At 40.1% G+C, this 18,587-nt stretch overlaps 2 protein-coding genes across 3 annotated transcripts; one reads left to right on the top strand and one right to left on the bottom strand.

Moving 5' to 3' along the window:
* The first annotated feature begins 189 nt into the window (after window positions 1-189).
* Window positions 190-12,569, top strand: LOC306933270 (5'-AMP-activated protein kinase subunit beta-1-like). Of its 2 annotated transcripts, none has more exons than XM_079515410.1 (8): window positions 190-305; window positions 3,314-3,483; window positions 4,551-4,720; window positions 5,177-5,270; window positions 5,707-5,821; window positions 7,198-7,331; window positions 8,487-8,555; window positions 11,784-12,569. In XM_079515410.1, the coding sequence occupies exons 2-8, from the start codon at window positions 3,346-3,348 to the stop codon at window positions 11,859-11,861; spliced, it is 798 nt and encodes a 265-aa protein (XP_079371536.1). In that variant the 5' UTR covers window positions 190-305; window positions 3,314-3,345; the 3' UTR covers window positions 11,862-12,569. The 2 variants fall into 2 exon arrangements, with proteins under 2 accessions (XP_079371536.1, XP_079371537.1); XM_079515411.1 differs by lacking the exon at window positions 190-305 and adding an exon at window positions 345-444.
* A 3,823-nt stretch (window positions 12,570-16,392) lies between these two features.
* Window positions 16,393-18,587, bottom strand: LOC306934404 (phospholipase A2-like; the record flags this gene model as incomplete). Its single annotated transcript, XM_079516973.1, has 4 exons — window positions 16,393-16,566; window positions 16,837-16,964; window positions 17,704-17,860; window positions 18,548-18,587. The coding sequence occupies 4 exons, from the start codon at window positions 18,585-18,587 to the stop codon at window positions 16,445-16,447; spliced, it is 447 nt and encodes a 148-aa protein (XP_079373099.1). The 3' UTR covers window positions 16,393-16,444.

Raw genomic sequence — 18,587 nt, 5'->3', positions numbered from 1 at the left:
CTACATTTAAAAATCATTATTGAACATATCAGGCAGTTACACGTTTTAATGTCCTACATTTAAAATATGCCCCTATTCATATTGAAGCAGGCAGTTTTACTTTAAAGTTTGTAGTTAAATACCGGATTTGTTGTTGTTGTTGATACTGTCACTGTCGTACTACGGAATAAATTACACGTGAAACAGGAGGCGGAAGGGGTGTGCTTTAAGCTGCGTCAACAAACAGCAGCGCACAGACACAAGACAGTACGTTTTTGACACGACGAGGTTTAAAGCATTTCCCCAAGCAATCGTTACAATTAAAGGTAAGACAAACGTAAAAACTACGACCTCTCATCTGGGGACATTTAAACCTTTTAATACGCACGTCCATGACGTTTGGTTTTGTAAATTATTAATCCGGAGACGAGACACAAAACACGGAAACAATGCAAAACTCAGGAGGTTTGTTTTAAATGTTATTTTTTTTTTTGTTTACTTGTGGTTATTTTCTTCATACTCTTACGGAGTACACAGCTTCAGGAGGAAAATTACTGTGAGTCACGTTGAGTTATAATAGTGAATGTTGACACGGCCATAAGGCCATATAACTTGAAGTGCCAGTCTTGTGTGGCGACAGTGGCGCTGTGACTTGTGTGCTATTGGATGGATTATCAACCATTCTCTAGAGCAAATGTGATGTGTGGTGTAGTGACTGTAGCCTATGAATGGGTGAGAAAGGCTTGGAATTACTTTGTGATTAGCCTCGGAAACCCAGACGTTTTATTTCCAGGGAGAAAAAAAAGCCCTAGAATGAACACTCATCCAATAATCCAACAATTAATGAGCTCTTCATCTACTATAACAGAAGACTGACTAGTATGTCTATGTACCTCTACCCCACGAGATTCCCAGTGACATTTGCAGTATGACGACAAGTATGACAAACAAATTGGCCACCAACTACAAATGCACCTGCCAAGTTGTGTGTCCCATACTGTATGCCTAATTTAAGTGTATTTCAAATGTTCAGCTGTTGTGTGAATGCCACCCATTCACAGAATGTGGTCTGTGTGATTGATCTCATCGTGGAAACGTGGACATTTTAGTACATTGCTCGCACATGTTCTATCAGAACTTTAGTATGTGGGTTTACTTTTGGTTTGGGCTACTATATCTGAAAAAATATGACCCCCATTACAGCAATTAACTAGAAAAAGTGCCCTTCTGGGCACAGGTCTCCACCAGGAGGATAGGACTGTGTGAGATGTTTGGCAAAATGTTTAGGAGTAATATAAACATGTTTGCCTTTGATGGCAATTGGATGACTTGAGGCATTTTGTTCCAAAAATGTGTTTTGCAAAAATCAACCTGTTGGTGGCGCTATAACAGGCCAATGTGAAAAGGGTGGGATATATTCCTCAGCCTAGTAAGAAAATGTGTGAAAGATTTCACGTAAATTGCATGCTGCGTTCATGATTTGAGGCTTTTGTTCAAAACGGGGCAATCTTGCAAACTGTGAAAGCCAATTCTAGCCAATTAGGATGGAATATGAAATATCGGACAGATCCGACTTGAGCACATGACCATAGAGATACTGTGTAACGATTTGTGAGATTTTTGGACAGAATCTGGAGGAGTAATATCAAAAAATGTGTTTTACAAAAGTCGGCCTCCTGGTGGCGCTATAAAAGGCATATGCGGAAAATGCAGGTCAAAGGTTGGTCCTTGGCCTCTAGGGAGTGTGCATCCAAGAGGAGAATTAGCAAGAGAGACCACTTTGCTTTACTTCCTGTATCTGCGTGAGGTGGGCGGTAACATTATTAGGAGACAGGAAGAATGTTGGAGTCTATTCATTTCCAATGGGAGAGTGAACGTGAACACAGCTTCTGAACCATTCCTTAACTCCATGGTCACTGAACTAAATACTGGACCAAATCATCACAAGGCACACAATATTTACAAGATATTCATAGTAAAATGGCTTCTTTTAGCGAGACAAATCAGGAGAAAATCGACTTTGTTAATGACATTTCTTTATCCCAGCAACAAACTCTCGCGAGATTTGAGATGAGTCCGGAAGCCTCTCTCTGTCCATCTGCAATTTCACGGACAACACATAGGGGGCTCTGACCCCATATTTAAGATGATAATATGTGAATATTATAATGTGAAATGAATGGACATATTTAAAACTATTAGAAATTATCCTTATGTGCCCAAATTAGAGCTGGCATACTTGGTCTGCATATTGAGACAGGCAGATATGTAGGCACGGTTGAGGAGGATAGATTATGTAGTCTGTGTGATCTAAAGGAAATTTAAATTGAAAAGTATTTCGTTTTTTATTGTCCATTCTACAACTCTATTAGGGAGAGACTTTTTAATGAGATAGATCCAAATCATGAATTTATATGGTTGGAGGACTTCGAGAAACTACTTGTCAGTTGTTTTCAATGTACTTTGTTAATGACTTGTCAGTGTTGTTGTCTTCTTCTTCTATCGGGTTTCATGGTGGTTGGCAAACCTAAATGGTGCATTACCGCCACCTACTAGACTGAGTGTGGAAACAGTGTTGTTGTCAGGGGGGGAGGGGGAGGTCGGGGAGAAGCAAACCACGCCTACTATATTTAGGAGACCATTTGTAGGCTTTGTGTACCATTTAGCCTCTAGTGGATCCAATGAAGATGGCCCATCTTCATACATAAACCATCTTTGGTGTGCATGCAACGTTTCACGCAGATCGGTGCAGTTTTAGGTAAAAGATGTGAAAAGCTGCCTCATGGTGGCGCTATAACGGGCCGTTCTGGAACGGCCTGTTCATCGTTGGCATCCAGGGAGTGTGTGTGCAAAGTTTGGCATCGACCAGGTTAACGGTGCCGGAGATTAGCTGGTAACAGACGGACGGAAGGACGGACAGACACACACACACACGGACGGACACACACACACACACGGACGGAGTGCAAAACATACTCTCTCCCCATGCCTTCGGCCTGGTGGAGACAATTACTGGGTGAGTGAGTACGGTATACACAGAGCAGATCGTAAGCGGAAGGCTCACCCCAAAACAACAATGCCACCTATCGGATGACAGTGACACCCGCCATGAAAAATACATTGAGTGTTCTATTTGTCTGTGTATAGAATCCAATGCATGGAATATATGATATCATATCAACCATGCATGGGCTAGGTTGTGGTGTAAACTACTGTAAGTAAGTAAGTACTGTGTCATTGGAGGATTGTTGAATGATGTGGTGATGTTTGGAGTTAATGAAGGGTTGATGTGTTGTAATGAAGGGTTGATGTGTTGTGTGTGTGTGTGTTGCAGTGGCTGTTGACTGTTGATGCCACAGAGAGACGATGGGGAACAGCAGCAGTGACCGAGGTGGCCAGGGAGAAAAGGCATATCGAGATGGGCATGGTGCTAAAGAGCCACGCTCCAACATCCTGATAGACAGCACAGACGATGCAGATCTTTTCCAAAGAGAAGATTCAAAAGTATTTATGAGTAATAATGAAAGTCATTTTATCCAACTGGTTCACTTTGCCCTTGCTGATGTTTGGTGTAATGTTGTGAAATACGTCTGATTTGTGTGTGTTTTGTTAATTAATATAATGATTCATTGTTTGAATACTTGATTAGTCAGAAATGTAAAGAGCACGAGGTACAGTCAGACATTTAGGCTAAAAGGATAACACAAAAACGTCCTGGGGGTTGACGGGTGGGAAATTTGGTATATAGTTTTTTTTTATTGGCCTAAAATATTGTTTATATGCATACATTCATGAATCCACTTGCTGACCGGCTGTGGGTATCGGGCAAATGTTTTTATAGGGGTTTCTTGTGACCTTACCATTAACATCCTATGGCAGGCAAACATGTAAAAAAATGTCAAACTCTCCTTTTGCTTTAAGTAGCATGTGACATGTCAAACTAGGGGGGTTTCATGATTCTGAATCCATTCCAAGCATTAGTTTTGCACAAAAAAACACTCTTTGGACTAAAAACAGCCATAGAAGTCATGACAAATGTGATGAGATCAGCACAAATGTGATGAGGTCAGCACATTTGGGCAAGTGGCTATGGCTGTTTTTAGCCCAAGGAGTGTATTTTGTACAAAACAAATGCTTGGAATGGATTCAGAATCATGAAAACCCCCTAGTTTGACACCCTACCTAAAGCAAAAGGAAAGTTTGACATTTTTGACAATTTTTCTTGCCTGCCATTGGATGTTAATGGTAGGGTCACAAGAAACCCCTATAAAATGGAATTGCCCAATACCCACAGCCGGTCAGCAAGTGGATTCATGAATGTACGCGTGTATATAGACAATATTTTAGGCCAATAAAAAAGACTATACCAAATTTCCCACTTTAAACAAAAGAAGCCTGTCGGCTGCCGGACTAATATGGATATTGGGTTGTATCGTATGTGTTTGTCCTGTGTTTATCCTGAGAACAGTGAGAGAATTTCCAAACTGACCTGGAACCTATCCGTTTTAAGTTCCAATATTACACACATATTGGTTCTACCAACTCAAAAAATATGCTTTGATCTTGTCCAGGCTCCACAGGAAATCCAAGAGTTTCTGGCCTGGCAACAGGACTTGGAGAGTGACACTAAATGTTCAACACAAGCTAGGCCCACTGTTTTCAGATGGACAGGGGGTGCCAAAGAAGTCTTTGTGTCTGGTTCTTTTAACAACTGGGCTACCAAGATCCCACTAAATAAAAGGTAGTGGGTAGAGAGATAACAGAATTATTTAGCCAAGATGCTACATATCATCGCTATCAGGCGTAAACCTTGTCGATTACTGTTAAGAAAATGGAAAAAAATTACCTGTGATCCAATGTAGTTATTATAGACACAATATCTGTTGTTAATACTTTTCATTAGTTTAATATTTATAAAACCCACAGAGAGAATGAATCACTTTCAATTTGGTGTCCTTATTTTGTCATTATAGGCTAAGATTGTAATGTGTTATTTAAACACTGGCGAAAATAACTACTTTTGAGCAACACTGTCATATGAAGTGTAAAATTGGGCATTCATTTATGGGGGGAAAATAATATAAATTATGGAGATACAAGGTTTCTTACTGACAGCGATGATATGTCAAGAATAATCTGAACTATGGCATTTGATACATTCCCCCCCCCCCCCCCCTTTTTAATGTGATGTCTACAGTCAGAACAACTTTGTGGCTATCGTTGACTTACCAGAGGGGGAGCACCAGTATAAATTATGTGTAGATGGACAGTGGACCTTGGATCCCAATGGGGTGAGTGGAAAGTTTTCTGACTGCCTGCCACTACTACTACTATCACTTGTCTCTGGCCCAAACCACATAAACACCAATGCTAGTCGCAACTCCTTGCAACAAAACGTTTACGTTTTAAGGACATGTCACAATCATACCAATGCAACTCCTTGCAACTGCCAGTGGGGATGCAACCAAACCTATGATGACTGGGAGGGACACATGAAATCGTATTCTAGGAACATTTGTTACACCTGTTGTCTTGCCATGTGTGACCGTGGCCCCTAATTGTATTAATTGTATTAACTTGCATGTAAATACAATTTAAGATTTTGACATTGTGGTTGATCATGTTAGACTGAAGAAAAAGGAAAGTTTCATACTTTACACATACTAGTTCTCCAACTTGAGTTTGCATTTTTAGTCAATTAATATCAACATTTGATCTCCTTTCTAGGCTGTTATGACTAGCAAAACTGGAACAGTCAATAATACAATCCAGGTGAAGAGAACAGACTTTGAAGTTTTTGATGCCCTCAGGCTTGACTCACAGGAAACTGCAGATATTTCAGGTACAGGCACATCTGTATTTGCGTATGCTGCAAACAAATATAATTTCTTTCATTCTTTTTTCTTTTCTTTTTTACCAAATACATCATTGTGGGACTGAATAATGACGCTACAAAATATTTACAAAATTAGATTTTTCATGAATAATCAATCATCAGTAATGTCTATATAATAAAATGGGTAGAACAGTCAGTTAAGTTGAGTGTCACTTCAGTGTAATGCAGCCTTTAAAAGTTTAAATCCGGGGGCACGGTGGCACAGTTGGTAGTGCTGTCGCCTCACAGCTAGAAGGTCCTGGGTTCGATTCCCGCTCGGGACGCTGTGGGTGCTGACGGCGTGTTTCCTCCTCCACGTCATCAGTGCCCATACCCGAGGCGGGGTTGGCGAAAGGGCCTTTCTGTGTGGAGTTTGCATGTTCTCCACCTTTTCCCCTAGGGTAGGTACCCTCACAAAACAAATGCAGTAATCCTGGTCTCTAAACTGCCTCCCCCTGGCCAGCCGGGGCGCCTGATGGAGGGGAAAGGAACTGGTTGGAATAACGTGTTCCTTCCACGCGCTACGTCCAACCAGGGAAACTCCCCCCCTGTCAGGTGTAAAGGAGCAACTTGGACACTCAGGCATGAAGGAAGCATGAGTTCAAGTCCGTTGCTCTCCTCATGTCCCCCATATATGGGGACTAGGTTGGCGGAGGGTATGTAGAGCCCAGGATCACTTTAGATAATTGACACAGGGGTGAAAAATGGGTTACAAAATCGTGGGATAAAAATTATATATATAAAAAAAAAAAAAACCCAGGAAAAGACAACACTTGTTGTTGCATATAATTTTATTGACATTCCAAATCCCACATATCTAGTCTCATCACAATATCAATTTAATATTGATATATTGCCCAGCTCTATTCTATACTTGTAGGTTCAAGTAGGTCTTTATTGTTACATCTTGTGTACATGCATATAAGAGTAGAACATGTTTGTTTTGCTTCTTTAGACATTCGTCTCCTGTGTTTGTTATCAATATCTAAAAATACAATCATTATATACTGTAGCATGATAGCATCTAATGTACACATATTATGAGAATGCAAAAGCATCAAACAATAGTAATTGTAATAGTAATTATTGCGAATCCAATAGTAAATATTGATTGGCATTGAGTGCCAATCCATAATATATTGAAAATGTATTTAATTTAAAGGATAGCCCCTTGAGATGCATCATCTCGTTTTAGAGGGGGTCCTTGAAGAAAATAAGAAGTCCATTAGAATCCATCAGTACTGTTATTTCTTTATTCAAAGAACTTTGCTAACCTATTAAGTTCAATGATTTGAAGTGCTGTGTTGTATACTATTGTTGTTGAAGTGATTGTACTTTTCCAGACCTGTCCAGTTCCCCTCCCGGCCCCTACCACCAGGATGCATATATAATGAAGACAGAGGACAAGGTTAAGAGTCCTCCTATCTTACCACCTCACTTGCTCCAAGTACTGCTAAACAAGGACACAGCCCTTTCTGTAAGTGTGCATTTTCTGCTGGAACACACTCCAAAATGAAATATCCATCAACAAAAAAATGACTACCATACTTTTGGAAATGTAACAGCTTTTAGGGTTACTATTGCAAGTTACAAGTCATCCTAATGCCAGAATCTGGAGTAAACAAAAACAAAAAAGTACTGTATGCATTATCCAGACGGATACAGCAAAGACAAAGATGGGGGAAATGTGGACAGACAGAGAACAGGGGATTCGAGATTCCTGCGGGTCCCGTGCGATTCCCACGGGATGGGATTAAAATTTGTATTTACCCGGGATTGGGACGGGAATGAAAGGTCAACGGGAGTGGGAGTAATTTTGAGTGTGACCAGGAGTCATACTACTAGGAGTGGGATGGGATTTATTTTTTACTCTGGTCCGGGATTGGGACGGTATGGGATGGGACGGTGTCAGTCTCTACAGGTGAAGTTTCCGGTTGGCCAAGAAGTAAATCGGAGAATCATTGTCAGGCATTAGACAGTGTTGCGCCCGCTAACCACTCGGCTATCAGGTCGCCCCAAATCTCAGGAACATTTGCATCTTGAACTGCAATATATTCATTAAATTAGCCCTTCACTAAATCCCACCTCAAAAAGCAATTGTCCAATGCCAATCCAAATAGTTTAGCAATGGTTGCTTCGTTGCTATGCAGGTCAAGCTTTCTTCGCTGCTAACGTGCCTATTGGACAAGGATGGGTTTGGGAGGGACTTAGTGAAGGGCTAATTGCCACAAGCAGGTAGACTACGGGAGGCAGATGTAAACAAAGATCTCTGTATACTTTTCTCTTGGAAGGCATCTGAATCTAAACGCATCGCACCAGATTTCTCCTCCGAATGTTGGGGATAAGAATGGCAAATTTCTTCTGTTTGTGCACAGTGTGTACTGTGCGTATGCCTGGCGGCGGCACTGGAGCTAAGCTTAAGGTCTTTGTTTGTAAAGCAGTAGTAAAAAGTTATGTTTTTGAAGATCAATCTTTCCTTTTTTTAAGTTATCTTTTTGAAAATCGAGCATCCTTTTTTCTTTTTTTAAACATTCAGAAATGTGGTATGCACCCTACTAACTGATCAAACACATGAGTTGCAAACATATTGGCTAAATGATTTGGCCATATTTTCCCTTCCTCTGTATCCTAGTGTGACCCCACCCTGCTTCCAGAGCCCAACCATGTGATGCTCAATCACCTTTATGCTCTTTCCATCAAGGTAAGCTACAGGAAAAAAAAGCTCTAGAGTATTTGACAAAAAGTATATTTCAGAAGTCAACTGCATAGCATACACCATAAAAGGCCATGTGTGGTAGTACAAAGCCTACAAAGCCTAATTTATACTTAATCATACAATGGAGACATGCATCTTTGATAGGGATGTCCCGATCACGTGTTTTTGCTTCCGATCCGATTCCGATCATTTGATTTCGACTATCTGCCAATACCAATTTTTATGCCATATCACTTATGCCATATCACAGTACAATATCCAAAATCACAGACAATATCCAGTCTAATATCATGATATGGATATAACTAGGGATGTCCCGATCACGTTTTTTTCTTCCGATCATTTGAAAATTACGTGATCAACCCCGATTTCCGATCACTTTATCGGATCGGGACAACCCTAATCTGTGAGCTTGTAGATCTTCTGTTTTCGGTGAGTGACTATGTTATATGATGTAGTAAAGTTAAAGTATGTAAAATAGCATAACGGAGAAGGACGCTAGAATGTCACTGACCAAAACAAGCTAAATCAATATGCAATGTTAACCTGTATACAGGGCATCTAAAGAACGCTACCCTGGCCTGCATGGCATTCTGAAGCATTTTGCTGATGCTCATATCTATGAAAGCAATAAGGTACACCCGCACACTGTGTATCTGCTCGGCACAAGTATTGTCTTATTTAATGAAGCAACGTTTCGGTCACTAGGGACCTTCCTCAGGCATAACGCATCATTTTGACAGTTACTTATATACAAACATTTGAAAAAGAATCAACCAATCACAATAGACAGAGTACCACAGACGAATAACAGTCTAAGTCCACACTATTGATCCATAATATATAAATGATAGATAAGGGTTCAGGACAACGAGGCCTTTTCGTGGAGGGGTCAGTCTGAAATTTGGACTTAGACTGTTTTTCGTGTGTGGTACTCAATTAGAGGAAGAGGTACAGCTTGTGATGATCCTCAATTTGATGACATCATTTAAAGGCACAAGGACCCCAAATAACTTTTACATAATTTCAGTTACATTCTAAAAATTATTATACGAGAAAAGATGTAAAGACTAATGGTTGTACAAATACATTAGGAAATCAACATAGTCAACAATAAGAGACAAAAGTCACTAGGTCCTGCTCTCATGACATACAGACAATGAGAGTGGAAAAATACATAGAATATATATCTATTATACATTTGAAAAGGTGTACCCAAAAGGGTGTACCCAACCCAGGAAAAGGGACCCAAAGTCACCAGCTACTACGTCACTGACACACTGCAACACACACTGCAACAACACACTAAGACGTCACAGACTTACCCTCCGCGTCGATCCATGCCTATCTCCTCATGTCGCGCCGCACGCCCACACTCAACACCACCCGCGTAAAAAATGTCATTGCACTGCCACTAAAGCCGGCTCCCGTCCAGACTCACAAACAATATCAATATCAATAATAAACACAAACACGCCACAAGCACCGACACCCCCGCACTCACACACAGGCCACGGAACACTGTTGCCAGGTCTATGCAAACAAGCCCAGAAAAAATGCCATACAACACGCTACTCACACACACTACAACACGCTTAAAACTCGCGGACCTGGCAACACTGCATCCTTTTTTCCCATTGGCTACTGTTGCTAATTTGTTGCCACGTCTATGAAAACAAGCACCGAAAAAATGCCATTCAACACACTACTTACACACACTACCACTCGCTTACAATACGCGGACCTGGCAACACTATATTCCCTCTCCCATTTGCTCAAAGCCCACCACGTGACCCACGTGAGTTTTTATGTTACGTATCTAACATCCGGATGCACCACCGGACGTTACACACACACACATTAGGATAACAACAAGACGAACGCTTGCCAGCCACACACACACACACACGCTTGCCAGCCACACACACACACACACACACACACTGTACAGCCTGCCGGAAAACAAAAGTAGAAGAAGAACAACAACACACCGCACACACTGATTCTAACTTGGATGGAGAGCGCCGCGATTACATACACAGTTAAAATAATGCAAACACGAAAATTGCGCGAACGACCGCGTCGAGACCTGGCGTGGAACAAACAGGACGAACCGAGGCGCATATATGGATAACAACAACAACACCAACACTACACGCACACGCGCGCTGCAACAACGCGCTGCAACACAAAACAGCTGCATACAACGCGTGTCACTGTGGACTTCTGTATCTGTGGACTTCTGTATCGCAACGCAGGGCAACGCAACTCTGGGATGAGCGGGCCAAAGGCCCGCGAAATTCTAGTATAGTACATACACAAACCAAATTCACTCAACTCTGATGCTCATATCTAAAAAGATTTTTAAACTAGAAAAAGTGCCCTTCTGGGCACAGGTCTCCACCAGGAGGATAGGACTGCGTGAGATGTTTGGCAAAATGTTTAGGATTAATATAAACATGTTTTTGAGGTATTTTGTTCCAAAAATGTGTTTTGCAAAAATCAACCTGTTGGTGGCGCTATAACAGGCCAATGTGAAAAGGGTGGGATATATTCCTCAGCCTAGTAAGAAAATGTGTGAAAGATTTCACGTAAATTGCATGCTGCGTTCATGATTTGAGGCTTTTGTTCAAAACGGGGCAATCTTGCAAACTGTGAAAGCTAATTATAGCCAATTAGGATGGAATATGAAATATCGGACAGATCCGACTTGAGCACATGACCATAGAGATAGTGTGTAACGATTTGTGAGATTTTTGGACAGAATCTGGAGGAGTAATATAAAAAAATGTGTTTTACAAAAGTCGGCCTCCTGGTGGCGCTATAAAAGGCAGATGCGGCAAATGCAGGTCAACGGTTTGTCCTTGGCCTCTAGGGAGTGTGCATGCAACGTTTCACGCAGTTTTAGGTAAAATTTTGAAAAGCTGCCTCATGGTGGCGCTATAACAGGCCGTTCTGGAAAATGTGGGGCAGAGGTTCATCGTTGGCATCCAGGGAGTGTGTGTGCAAAGTTTGGCATCGACCGGGTTAACGGTGCCGGAGATTAGCTGGTAACAGACGGACGGAAGGAAGGACGGACACACACACACACACACACACACACACACGGACGGAGTGCAAAACATACTCTCTCCCCATGCCTTCGGCCTGGTGGAGACAATGATATGCTGTACTCTTGTACCAACCTAAACACTGCATTTGTTTGTATTTTAGGATGGGGTGATGGTTCTCAGTGCAACACACCGCTACAAAAAGAAGTATGTTACGACACTCTTGTACAAACCAATATAATGAGTAATTCCATATATTATTCCATTTTAAATTAAATGCATTGCATTGCATTTTTACATTGTTATATTTTACAAATTTATACATTTCTATATTTTTTTGTTTTAAATACTCTATGCCTATGGAGTAGAACTCGACAGTTCATATGTACCTGGCGATTGAGTTGTACTCCGTCAATGACTGTGCCTCTTTGAAAGCTATAATTAAATTCCACATGCTGTATATTTCTGTTTTAAATACTCTATAGAGTAGAACTCGGTAGTTCATCTGTGTACTAAGTGATGCAGTTGTACTCTATCAACATCACAGACGGAAATGGTGTGCTTTTGCAAAATGGAAGAATAGCAGTATATTGATTTTACAATGCTAGAACAAATCATTTTCCAGTCCAGTGTCTTTCCATACTGTATGTAATTCACTCATCCTGAGTGTTCACAGGGAAGAATGATTTAAAATTGTACAGAAAGATTTAATGAAAAACAAAACAAAAATATAAGCTTTCTGTTTCAAAATGCTGTATATTCATGTTATAACTGTAACCTAGTGTTTATTATTCAACATAGAAAATAGTGAAATCCAAGATGACCTTATACTGTGTCTAAAGACTCAAGTGTGATAATACCTTGAATAATATTCACTTTTATACAGTATGCATTCCGTGACTTTTACTTTGATGCCAATAAATCTGTGTCACTCTTTCAAAAGGTGAATCTGTCATTTTGGAACCAACCTTTTTATTGTTATTAATGAAGTTATTGGAAACATAAATAGTAAAAGGCTTTTCTATTCTAATGCATTCTTAACCTCATTCACACTCACTCAAAATTAGCCACTTAAGCCCTTAAAAAGATCTACAAGCTCTGGAACAAGTTGCTCCCCAATTTGTTGTGAGCTTGTAGATCTGCATTTTTACACGTGGTTGCATTGTGACGTGTAAGAAGAAGGGAGGCGCTGGAGCAAATTCAGACAATTAAAGACTTTACAGGGTGCAACGTGACACCGTTTCAATGTCAATAAATCTTCATCAGGTCAACGTGATGAAGATGTATTGACATCAAAACGTCACGTTATTTGCATGCACCCTTAAAATAAAAAAGGCTTTAATTGTCTTGTTTTAACCCATTCTGGACGGGAACCCCTTTTGGTGTTTTAACTAAACATTATGTTATACTTTAGCTATTGAAAAATAACAGATCTACAAGCTCATAGCGCGCCACCAAGTGGCGCGCTATGAGCTTGTAGGTCTGCTATTTTTGAAAAATAGCAGACCTACAAGCGTCAGGCCTAAATGGATTAAACATGTGCTAGAACGCGTCCCCCTAGATTCAAGATGAGACCTAATCAACCTCGTGTCTGCGTCACCAGACTTTCCAAGACACACTAAGTACCCAGTGGTCTAGGTTTACCCCCCCTCCCTATTACTATTTTCACGCCGTGTCAAGTACCGTGCCGAATCAAATGGCTACTACTTTGCATAACAGGACAGCTTTAACTGTTTATACCTGAGCGCACGTAGCCTATACGGTAAGCATGCACACTCGCAGCAGTAGGCTATGGCTCCAGTAGGCTACTGCTGCTGTGAGGTTTTCTGCACACAAGAAGAATGCCTCCTCCTCCATCAAAGAACAGATTAATTCGTCCAAAGCAAACTTTTTAGTTTCGCTAGTGTGCACTAAAGATGATTTGACTATTTTAAGTCTACTTTTGTGTTTGTCTAAAGCTCTCATACACTATTTAACAATAGGCTTAGGCTATAGCCTATCAGCTGTTCTGTGTGCATGCCGTGATCGATGCGCACATGCATGCACAACATGCACGCGCGTGCACGTGACATCATTCAAACGCTGTGGTACCAGTAAAAATAACACGATGATGGTCCCGCTCCTGAGATGCACCGGACCAGCCTGAATTTGTCTTGAGGTGGGGTGGAACCCCTTTGTTTTTTCAACATCTTTGCCTATAATGACGTGCAAAAAATAGGAACACCAGGGTGAAAGTGGTTATTTGGTCAATGTCGGCAACACAGAATTATGTGACAGAGTTGCTTGTCTCAAGATTAAACAAACACTGCTGTTATCATTAACCACCCGAACAAAGATCTAAGGACATTGATAAACCTTGTGCAAAGGTGTCATTATTTTCCTTGTGAATGTCAATGTTTGTTTGTTATGTAATGTTGCGCACAGAAAGTTACTTAGTACAATGCTGGAATCAACATTTTTCCATCCAAATACTTAACAGGCTTTAGCCAAACTCTGTTACAAATATATTGGGTGTCAAATACTCACAATAATAAGCAAACACAGGGTTTACAGTAACAAAGCACACGAGTTCTTAAAAAGTTCTATACCTTGAATGAGTCAAATTTCACTGTGGAAGGAGGTAAGAAGGTGGCGAACTTAAAAGAGGGTCCAAGGCAGCTCTATCCAGTTGAAGTAGAAAATCCTTTATTTCATCAAGTTTTAAAAACAAGGGTTAAAAAACGAACAACGCGTTTGACACGTCATTATAAGTAGTGCCAGTAATCAGCATCTCATTAGATCAGGGGTTCTCAACCCGTGGGTCGCGACCCCTCGGGGGGTCGCCAAATTATTTTCAAAAAATATATATATATATATATTTTCACGATTTTTCAAAAATAGCAGACCTACAAGTTCAAGCTTGTAGATCTGCTATTTTTCAATAGCTAAATTATAACAATGCTTAAAACATCAAAAGGGGTTCCCGCCCAAAATGGTTTAAGGTTATTGTAGCAGTCAATTTATATTGGGGGTCGGGAGGGGGCGGGGCGGGGGTCCCGAGACATTGCCAAAGCATTTCCGGGGGTCCCCGGCCAAAAAGGTTGAGAACCCCTGCATTAGATCACATGACTTCACATCATCAGAATAATGCAGAAAAACAACACCTGGGTGTGCACACCTCACTATTACAGACCACCATTAGCAAGCTGCATATTATGTACCAAAAAATATCAAATGGGAAATACAGTATATAAATGGGAAAGAAAAAGGTTAAAATAAAAGTATAAATGTTGGTATGTTTACTATGTTATACTATGAGGATGGAGGGGATTGGAGAGAAGTCAATGTAGTATGTAAGGAACTATCTACCTATGTAAGGAGCTATCTACCTCCCCCTCCAAAGAGACCTGGCTTCAACGACCAGTGGGAAACTTAATTTGTGGAAATTGCAATCATTGCTCCAACATAGCCAAAACTAAAAGCTTTATTGATTCATCCACTCAAAAGACGTACCATTTCAGAGACTATGCCAATTGTAATTGTACTTATGTTGTGTACAGACTGCATTGTGAATGTGGCTGCTTCTACATTGGGCGCACCAAGCGCAGACTAAGAGACAGATTGACTGAGCATAAAAACGCTGTACGGGTGGGAAACCCAAACTACCCGATGGCAGAACACTATAAGATAGCCGGACACACAAATCCAAACAACCTAAAAATGATGGTTATTGAGACCATCCCGAAATCAGTAAGAGGGGGTGACAGACTAAAACAACTCCTCCAAAGAGAGACCTTTTGGATAGTCACTCTGAAAGCAACAATACTCCCCGGCCTAAATGATGACGTCGATTTCTCTCCCTTCCTGTAAAAGTTCCTTACATACTACATTGACTTCTCTCCAATCCCCTTCATCCTCATACATAGTATAACATACCAACATTTATACTTTTATTTGAACCTTTTTCTTTCCCATTTATATACTGTATTTCCATTAGATTTTTTTCTGTACGTGATATGTAGCTTGCTAATGGTGGTCTGTAATAGTGAGGTGTGCACACCCAGGTGTTGTTTTTCTGCATTATTCTGATGATGATGTGAAGTCATGTGATCTAATGAGATGCTGATTACTGGCACTACTTAATGACGTGTCAAACAGTCATCTTTAGTTGACCCTGATGAAGGCCCATGCAGGCCGAAACGCGTTGGTCGTTTTTTTAACCCTTGTTTTTAAAACTTGATGATGAAATAAAGGATTTTCTACTTCAACTGGATAGAGCTGCCTTGGACCCTCTTTTAAGTTCGCCACCTTCTTACCTCCTTCCACAGTGAAATTGACTCATTCAAGGTCTTTTTAAGAACTTGTGTGCTTTGTTATTTGAAACCCTCTCCAAAGAGCACCTGTCTACAGTTTTCTCTACATATAAAGGACCCACGTAGCGCCTCTTCTTTTCTTTTTTTTTTACAGGGTTTACAGTGTTTACAAAGGGTTACAGTGTTGTCAATCTGTTACGTTTCATAAACTCAACTAAAGTGACATGGCCCCATTTACATTACATTTCAAGCTGTAATAGTGAGGCAAGTACAGTCACAGGTACAGATACGTACAGTAAGTGGTAGGTTGCCATATCTGACTAAAGAAACAAAAGGTCACAGATAGCTTGAAACCTTGCATGTCACGGGTGTTTTTATTTGGACTGCTACTGTTGAACAACATTTTTTATTTATTTTTCCAAGATTAATCTTTTGTTTGACAAATGACAAAAGAAACAGCATTCTCTATTCTCTGATTATGTCAAATACCTTTTATTAATAAGTCATTTGATTTTGTTGGGCATGATTTTGCTCAATTTTCACAAAGTGATTGGTCTACGTTCTTGTTTTCGGGCTTGTATGTAGCCTTGGCAAAGCAGTTGGTTGCTGCTCGATCACACTCGCACACTGCAGCCTGGCACTTCGCATTGGTATCTGCAGACACAGATTTGGTCAGGGAGTAGTAAGGTTTAGCATATGCCAGCAATGCAATTGTTATTTGATGCACTGTTTATGTAATATCATAATAGTATGAGCTTCATCTTAAATATAAATAAAAGTACACAAGTGAATGAATTGCATATATCAAAGCCAGAAATGCAGTCTTGAATAAAGCTATGCTATTCAATTTAACATTACACCACCTATTGTGAATTACATTTTATTTAAATCATATCAAAGTACCAATCGCTCAATTAATGTTACCTGTACAGCTGACTTGTTGGTTGGTGCAGGTATAGTCATAAGTCAGAACATATGGAAGGTCGAGAATGGCTGTGCAACCAGGTGTAGTTCTGGCTGCATAGTAGCAGTCGTCATGGGTTTTACAGCACCTGACATTTTTTGGGGGAAAGTCAAACTTGGGTGGAACATTTCGTTATGCTCCATATCCTCTGTATAATATCTGTATAATATATATATATATATATATATATATATATATATATATATATGGTGTGCATGATTATGACCGATATCCGATCTCCGATTATTTGCAGGGTCATATCTGCACACAATGGAAACAAGTCTTGGCCCTAGGCCTAGGGGCTTGGCCCAAAGTCTGTTAATAAAGTATTCAATCAATCAATAAATAGCCTATACTCTTTTCCAAGTGTGTTTTCACAACTGAATGACTATACTGAATGAGATGAGTACACAAATTAAATGTAGGTTTATTTTCACTTAGGGTTTGATTTGGCTTTTGTTCTAGACTAGAGGTACTAGACACTTGATTTATATATATTTCTTTTTTGGGGGGATTTTCTTGAGGCAGATCCGATACCGATATGGCATTTTTATGGCCGATTACACACACACACACACACACACACACACACACACACACACACACACACACACACACCAAACTGGCCAAATGAGATGTGTTTATTCCAAAGAATGGGATGGCACTTCACTTGTATAATAAAGAATTTTAATTTAAACTTCAAAATATGATTTCTTCTATTTTAGACGGAATGCTTTTTCAGCTCCAGCCTGTGCACATCAACTACTGTAGTCTAAGCACAATATAGCACAGCAGTGGCATTTAACAAATCAAAAGTAATGTCTTACTTGTCCACCTCATCAAGAGGGGCACCTTTCCCACCATATCCACACCAGCAGCCATAGTCGTTGTAAGCCAAAGGGTTGGCCCCGGGCTGGACACACTGGATCATACGCCCAAACTGCCACAGGGCCTTTGGCAGTAATGCGCCACTGGCCATGCAGGCTAGCAAGGAGACATGAAGCAATCAGTATAACATATAGTTCAATACAACAGTTGCAGGTCTCCTCAAGGCATCAATTGGTATTGATTGTATTATTGTATTTGATTGTATTATTGTATTTGATTGTATTCACAGTATGTAGAATGGGTACATTTCAGCGAAAGTACAGGTCAATACAAAAACTGCTACGAGGATAAAACCAGAAAAAGCACTAAGACTTGTTTACATAAGGGTCCACCGTTTTCAATTGATCAGAACATTTGAAGACATACAAATGCACTTCTATGCAAAAAAACCCAAATCATCATAGAGTTATAAAAGGGGGCGAGCATGTGAATCTTATGAAGATAATGATAGGCACTTTAAATAAAATGTATTATTAATGTAGTAAGTTAAAATATACATTTTTTGTATTATTACAAACTTATTTGGGTAGAAATATTATATAAGATTATTATAGATTGTTAAAATCCAGAGAGTTTAACCAGCTAAACCCTGGAGTCCCTATTTTGAGCATGTCATTACAGGCGTTTTACAAATATTTCAATCAAAACTAAATAAATAGCAGATCTACAAGCTCACAAACCATTGCAATACAATTGTGTTGTGAGCTTGTACATAGGCTATTTTCACTGTTTCATCATTATTCATCATATTGTTAAAGTACTAGTTGTTTACATCAGTCTTACCAGTGAAAAGCAGCAGAGACAGATGGTAGGTGGTGTTCAT

The sequence above is a fragment of the Electrona antarctica genome, assembly GCF_951216825.1.
Source record: "Electrona antarctica genome assembly, chromosome: 12".
NCBI classification, from domain to species: domain Eukaryota; kingdom Metazoa; phylum Chordata; class Actinopteri; order Myctophiformes; family Myctophidae; genus Electrona; species Electrona antarctica.
This window is presented reverse-complemented; position numbering and strand designations above follow the sequence as displayed.

Bases quoted from the DNA above. Each gene is read 5' to 3' on its own strand.
- LOC306933270 (XM_079515410.1), top strand. From the start codon at position 3,346: ATGGGGAACAGCAGCAGTGACCGAGGTGGCCAGGGAGAAAAGGCATAT. The intron at 3,484-4,550 runs GTATTTATGAGT...GATCTTGTCCAG, and splicing joins TCCAAAGAGAAGATTCAAAA to GCTCCACAGGAAATCCAAGA. The intron at 7,332-8,486 runs GTAAGTGTGCAT...TCTGTATCCTAG, and splicing joins ACAAGGACACAGCCCTTTCT to TGTGACCCCACCCTGCTTCC.